This window comes from Urocitellus parryii, chromosome 7 (assembly GCF_045843805.1).
Source record: "Urocitellus parryii isolate mUroPar1 chromosome 7, mUroPar1.hap1, whole genome shotgun sequence".
Lineage (NCBI taxonomy): Eukaryota > Metazoa > Chordata > Mammalia > Rodentia > Sciuridae > Urocitellus > Urocitellus parryii.
Window position 1 is genome coordinate 2,920,040 of NC_135537.1, and position 7,289 is coordinate 2,927,328.

At 57.5% G+C, this 7,289-nt stretch overlaps 1 protein-coding gene across 4 annotated transcripts in view; it reads right to left on the reverse strand.

Moving 5' to 3' along the window:
- Dennd3 (DENN domain containing 3) overlaps positions 1–7,083 on the reverse strand; it is a 48,679-nt gene extending 41,596 nt beyond the window's left edge. For 3 of the 4 annotated variants that reach the window (XM_026403048.2, XM_026403047.2, XM_026403046.2), the window contains exons 1-3: positions 6,925–7,083; positions 2,267–2,546; positions 1,263–1,378 (exon numbers count right to left, since the gene is read on the reverse strand). In XM_026403048.2, the coding sequence (XP_026258833.2) occupies positions 1,263–1,378; positions 2,267–2,546; positions 6,925–7,026 (498 nt within the window). In that variant the 5' untranslated portion in view covers positions 7,027–7,083. The remainder of the gene's footprint in view (positions 1–1,262; positions 1,379–2,266; positions 2,547–6,924) is intronic. The other variant, XM_077800721.1, reaches the window with a different exon arrangement.
- Positions 7,084–7,289: the final 206 nt, after the last annotated feature.

Below are 7,289 nucleotides of genomic sequence, written 5' to 3' on the forward strand. Positions count from 1 at the left end.
CCCAGAGAGGAGCACCCCCCTGGCCTCTGGGGGCCCAGGGAGCTGGGTCCAGGCAGCCCTGTCCACTGCAGGGACCTCCAGAACTCAAGCTGGCCCTTCACCGCGGAAGTGTGAGGTGAGAAGCCCACCTGCCCTGGGGGGACTGGGGGGTCTGCTGGGCACGGGGGCCTGGAAGCATGAAGGAGCGCGGCTGCCCTCCGAGCTTTCCAAGGCCAGCTGATGCCCATGCAGAGCCTGGCCCGGCCACCCCCACACAGGAACGAGGCAGGCGCAAGACCACACCAGGCAGATTGCTCAGCAGGCGGAAGGACACATGTCCATCAGCAGACAAGTGAGGACCACCCCGGGAAATGGATAAAAGGAATGAGGCACTGACCTAGGCCATAGTGTGGGTGGCCCTCAAGGCCATCCTGCCACCAGGAGACACCAGACACACAGGCCCCCTGGTGGCTCATGACTCCTGGTATGTGACACACCCAGAGAGACAGAAGGCAGAGGGGGCGCCAGGCCTGGCAGAGGGGAAGTGGGCAGTGAGGGCTGAGCAGGCAGGGGCCTGGGGGATGGAGAGCGTCTGGAACCAGACAGTGACCGCAGGGTGCCCTGAGCACCGGGTACACTGAGCACGGTGTATCCTGAGCACCAGGTACCCTCAGCACGGTGTACCCTGAGCACCAGGTACCCTGAGCACCAGGTACCCTCAGCACGGTGTACCCTGAGCACCAGGTACCCTGAGCACCAGGTACCCTCAGCACGGTGTACCCTGAGCACCAGGTACCCTGAGCACCAGGTACCCTCAGCACGGTGTACCCTGAGCACCAGGTACCCTGAGCACCAGGTACCCTCAGCACGGTGTACCCTGAGCACCAGGTACCCTGAGCACCAGGTACCCTCAGCACGGTGTACCCTGAGCACCAGGTACCCTGAGCACCAGGTACCCTCAGCACGGTGTACCCTGAGCACCAGGTACCCTGAGCACCAGGTACCCTCAGCACGGTGTACCATGAGTACCGGGTACCCTCAGCTCGGTGTACCCTGAGCACCAGGTACCCTGAGCACCGGGTACCCTGAGCACGGTGTACCCTGAGCACCAGGTACCCTGAGCACCAGGTACCCTCAGCACGGTGTACCATGAGTACCGGGTACCCTCAGCTCGGTGTACCCTGAGCACCAGGTACCCTGAGCACTGGGTCACTGCGCTGTGCACTTTAAGATGATCATGTGTCCTTCACCACAAAGACCCACAGGAAGGAGTGGGCACCTACGTGCAGGGGCCGATAGTACTGGGCAACCACGCCGTAGGTTCTGTTCCCGCAGATGTCCGTCAGCACCAGGAAATGCACCTGGTCCTCCTTTGGTTCTGAGGCAACGCACACGCCCCCTGCAGGCAGAGGAAAAGAAAGACACTCATCCTGCCTGTGCGTCCACTGCAAGGCCAGGGCCACTTATGAACCAATCTCAAGGTGCATGACACACACCAGCTGCCAGTGGTCCACAGGGCACCTTGAGGCTCCCCCATCCTGCTCTAGTGGCTGAACCCCCCACCCCCACGACCCGCCGCAGTTTCTTTAGAGCCGCTCTGGCTCTGAGCGATCCAGTGTGTGCGCATAGTGGGGCCAACGCCCACAGGGTCAGAGGTTCACCTCTGGGCCACTGAGGCCAAGGCCGTGGGTGCTTCTGGGCACAGCAGCCCACTCCACACCTGCTCCCCAGTTAAACCCTGTGACCAGGAAATGGCATGAGGCCCTCGACAGGAGCTGTGAGAGGAACTGGGGCCAAGCCCTTGGTCTGAGTGTCTGGCACAACCATTTTGAAATTCTTCAACACAGAGAAAAGAATGAAGCCCAGAAACACAAGCTCCTGTCGGCAGAAGTGGGGGCGCTCAGGGAAGGATGCACGCCTGTGTTCCCTGCTCCGGAGAAGCGGAGGGGGCTCCGCACACACTGGGTGAGAGCCCCCCACGCTCCGGCACCCCTCAGCTCAGCTGCCAGCGCTCTGGGACGTGCTTCAGGTCAACGTGGAAAAGCCCCAGCCCCGCAGCTCGCCGTGGCCAAGATGCAGCCCCGCTTCCTGGACCCGGCTTTCCAGGGATCTAAATTTCCTGTTAGCTTTAACCCTCCCCAGACTGAAAGAACAGAACCCCCTGAACTCACCCAGAGCAGCCAGGGCACTGGCTCAGCTGCGCACCCCACTGTCCTCAGCATGGGGACCTCCACCGCGCTGCAGCCAGCCAGCGCTGGGCCACCCGTCTGCCACCTGGGTACCGTACCTGGGAAGCACAGCTGGGGCAGGGCGAGGAGGTCCACACCGCCCGGGATGCTGATGTCTGCAGAATCCAGCCCTTTGGGGTCCCCCGGGCCCCGCTTCCCGTGCTCCATCTTGGGCTTCTCTCTCCTCTTCCTGAAGGAGCGCCTTCTGCCCTTCCCCAGAGTGCCGCAGCTGGCACCGGCCACCTGACTGTCCTCGTTACTGAGGAAAGGAGGCACAAAAACAGACAGGACCTCTGGGTCAAGGGGAGAAGGGCTTCCGATCCCCCTCCTCTGGGCAGCCTGGAAAAGGGAAAGTAGGGGTCACTGCGGAGTCCGTCCTCCTCTTGGATGTCCTTCCCAGCCCAGCGTCCTCCTCCCAGGTCTCTGCCTCCCCAACTCCTTGTCCTTTAAAGGTCTCAGCAGGAGTGGCTTCCCACCCAAGGCTCATGGCAGGAAAGAGCCCTGAAGATCCCCAGGAGCCCCCCGGCCCTGCCACAGCACCTCCTGGGGCTGGGTGCTGCCGCTGTGCAGCATGGAAGCCACCCCCTTGCCAAGCACTGAAGTTAAGAGCCAGGTGCTGGGATCCCAAGACCTGAGTTCAAAACCCGGCTCTGCCCTGCACAGGTCACCTGGCCCTCTGAGCTTCCCTCTCGAGAGACGAGATCAGGGAACAAGGGCAGCCATGTAGGTCAAGAGCTGAGCCAGCAGCGAAGCCTCAGGAACACCAGAGCCACCCAGCAGAGGGAGGTCAGAGGGCAGACACAGAGAGAGGCTCGGTGCAGCAAAACCCCTGCCAAACACGGTCCCAGGCTCCAGGTCCACTGGTCACCAACTGCATAGGCAGCTGGACAGAGCAGTGGAGAGGGCTCTGACAGACACAGCCTCCCCCGCTGCCCACGGGTCCCTTGGGATCAGTAAGAGAGGTGTGCTTGGACTGAATTCTACAGGATTTCAAGCTGGTATGAGATCTGTTTGTGTCTTTATTCTCTCCATTTTCCCCCCAAGTAATGCCAAGAGCAGGCAGAACCCAACTCTCCTACCAAACCCAGGGCCTGACACAGCCCACGACAGAGCTGGGTGAGCACGCAGTCTGTCCATCTTCCACAGAGCTTGGGCAGAATGCATCCCATGAGGCAAGGAAGCGCTCTGGTGCGGAGCTGGCTAAACACAGGAGAGCCCCCATCCGCAGTTCTGGATGCACAGGATTCGGGAGGACAGGAGACGGCCGGTAGGGCTGGGAGTGGGCACTGGAGGGTTTCTGAGGGACACCAGAAGGGCCCACTGTCCCCAGCAGTGAGGAGACCTCAGTGTCAGAAGGAAAGCCAATAGTCAACATTCCACAGGACCCCAGGAGCAGGGGCACGCTTGTCCTGGGAGGCACCAACGCTCAGGTTCTGCCAACGATCTGTTTCTATTTGGGGAAAACACACTAGTAGGAACAAAGGCCAAACATGGGAGACCCGAATCACTGCATCATCTGAACGTCTCTCAGTCCCTCACATGAAAGAAATGCACGTCTCTGGTCGCACAAAACCTCCTCGAAAACTTTCCCACCGAGACCCAAGCTCTGAGCCCTTAACTGGAAGTACACACGTCTTTATCTTTCTCCCTCAGAGTTTCAGACACAAAGGCCGCTCTCTCCTGGTGGGATAAGCAATACTGTGCCACTGTTCACAAATAACAACAATGTACTACTAAAGGAAACACCAGGGCGGAAGGCCTCCCGGGACACCCAGCAACACCCTCGGCACAGCCCAGGACACTTCCTTCCATTTTTTCTATCCAGATGTAAACCCAGGACATTTCTTTATAATACAGTCATGGACTTGACTACCTACCCTGCAGCGTGGCGGCCCTCCCCACTCACAGCACAATAACGCATCACCCACCCTGGGCAGCGGCTGGGGGCCGCCAGTCTTCACCTGCTGATTAAACAGCAATGCACAGTCTCACCAAACCTGGCTGCACACGTCCCTTGTTAGACCACCTTCCAGGAGGTGGGAAGCCCCAGAGAGCGCAGGTGACTCAGGATGCGGCACACAGGCCAACTGGCCCTTGTCACCCCTGCCAGCCTACACCAGGGCTCGCAGCTGCCACCGCTTAGAAAGTCCCAAGCCCTGACTGACTAAACCTCTCTCAGAAGCCCTCATTTTAGTTTAAGCCATTTTGTCCCCTCATCCCAGATGGGGAACACCTTTAAAAATGTAAATTGAGCAACAAATATGCACTTCTGGTAAGTCTGAAATAATATATGAATATTTATTACGTTCAGAATTGAAAACTTGGGAATAGGTTTTTTAAAAAAGCTAACTACAAAGTAAAAACCATAACAGTCCTACTCATTCAAGCCACAGATTTATTTTTAAATCAGACTAAACAGAGTCATTACTTGTCACTACAGGACTGGTAATGACAAGTAATGAAACAACAGGAATTAACAGACTTGTTAAAATGCTCCAGAACCATGCTGACAGAGGCCACCTGCGGCTGCTCAATCTAAACTAAGCAAAACTGGGGGAAGCAAAGCCCAGGGGCAGCACTGGCCACGTTTCAAGGGCAGCCACCCAGCCAGGGGCTACCATAGGACAGAGAGCACAGGGCCATCCGCCAGCAGGTTCTGTTGGAGAGCACTGTTCTAGGAACAGAAGGCCAGGCAGCCTGCAGAAGACCACAAAACCGCACCTCCATGCCCCAGAGCTCTGCCGGTGACCGGTGCTGCAGAAGGCACTGGAGCTCTCTTGGCCACTCTGGACTCCCATGCACCAAGAAAGGGGAGCCCTCTGCAGGTGGAGGGGAAGCCCTCACAAGCAGCCCACCCCGAGTTCCTTGCCACAACAGACCAACACCCACCCCCACCTGAGGCACAAAACATAAAGGGCACCAGGATACCCGAATCTTAAACTGGATATCCTCAGACCTCTGGCCTCTGTTCTCCCATGTGTGAATAAATGCCTGAACCAGAGAAATGGTGATTTTTAAGAAGTAAAACTAAAAATTATTTTGACAACCTTGGACGTTCAAAAGAGAATTGCTACAAAAAAAAAAACTAAATAAAATCATATGATTGGTAAACTGTAACACTGGTGTTGATTTAGAAGTAGGGTTACCGCAGAAGTTTATCCATCTCCTCCCTCTTTTTTCCCTAACCCTTGACTGATTTCTTTCCACTCTTAACCAATCCCCTAGAAGAATCAGAGTACAGTAGCAACTGTGCCCTCTCACTTGACCTAGAGGAAGGTGCAGCCTGTTTTGTTCAGGAAAGTACCACTGTAAATATTCCAGTTGATTCATCCTGTGCTCAGAAGACATGCCTCACACTAAGCCACCAAGAGACGTGCAGTAATGGCTCGGGAGCAAAGACGATGGCCTGCCAAGGAGACCACAGTGGAACCGGGTTGCTTCCTGTTCTAAGAAGGGGAGGCAAAGCCACTCGGCAAACTGAAGGCAGAGACAACTGAATCAATCATGCTCATCAAACAGGGATACCCTGGCATGGTGGGGGATTTAGAAGTTAAAAAAAAGGAAAGGAGATGCAGAAATAATCTCCATATAGAACAAGGCTTTCCACCCAAGTCAAAATGGGCTCTGTACTAAAGCCTAGCAGTAGAAACCACCGAGACATTAGCAGACATTCACCAGTTAAGGTTAGTAATGCTTAACTTTTCCTGGGTGACCTCCACTCAGCACATGGTTCACTTTTCCTGGCCATCACTTAATCACTCATGCCCCTCCTGGAAAGAGGGGAAGGGGCTACTAGGAGACACAGACATGCTGGGCCAGGAGAAAAAGGGGCAGAGGCAGATTCAAAACAGAGCCCGGATTCCAGAAAAGGTGAGAACACGGAAAGAAATTAGAACAAGATTTTCTAAAACTGCTGTTTCCCGGAGAAGGGGATTTGAATTTACTCTTAGGGGTCTAGGGTTGGAGGGGGAACTCTGATGGTGGGGAGTTACTGGTTACTGCAAGTGACAAAAACAGCTAGGCTCCATTGCACAACTACAGGCAAAGTATCTGAAGCTGCTGGTGAAACCTAAAACTTGAAGTCTCTTTATTCTGAGCCTACTGCAGAAGCCACTGTTTAGGAGATGATAAATCTTTGTGTAATGAAATAAATCATTAAATCGGCTAATTGCAAGGAGTTGGTCCACTAGAGGTGAACTCCGGGGGTCCCGAGGCTTAGCACCTTGCCCCAAGTGGGGGGGATCCCGAGGGCAGGAGAGACCTGGAAGGCTAAAGGACACGGAGAAAGGCTCCAACGAATGCGAACCCTTTTGCATCATGACAATCACTAGGTGCAAATCCAGCCAGCGGCTGCCCCAGAGAGAAGGTCCCCAGGGAGAGTAAGGGAAGGGGCCCCCATTAGGCGATGTTTAGCGAACAGCTGCTGGTCTCGGCCCCAGGCAGACGGCGGTACCCGCCATGGCCTCGGGTGCCCTGTAGCCCACTGAGCAAGCGCGCGGGGGGCCTCGCGAAGGCATCGTGGACTTCATGGGCACAGGAGAGCTGGACCCGCGGGGAGTCCCGGACCCAAAGGGGGCAGAAGCGGGACGGGCGGGGACATGGCCAGCAGGAGCACAGCTGGCGGAAGCCTGCGCCAGCCCCCCGGTGCCTGGGCTCCCCCTGGTACTCGCCCGGATCTGACCCACTCTGCGCCTCAGTTTCCCCGCCAGCCCCTTACCTGCTCGAGGACGCGGAGGCTCTCCTGGGGGGCGCCCAGCAGAGCGCACAGCTCCAGCAGCCCGGAGGGCAGCGACAGGTGCTTTAGCTTGGCTTCCGCCATGGCCCGTCCGCGGCCAGCTGGGTGCGCCGAGCTCGGGCGCTGGGGCTCGCCGGCACCCTAGAGAGCCACCGCACCGCCTCGGGTCGGTCCCCCCCGCGAGGGCCGCCCACGGGGCGGGGCCGGGGCGGGGCTTGGGGTTGAAGTGGGCGGGGCCTAGAGTGAGCGGTGGGGGGGCCGGCGAGACGGGGCGGGGCCCTCGGGGAGGGGCCTTGTGGTGGGCGGGGCCTGCAGAGAGAGCCGGGCCGGCGAAACGGCAAAGCCTG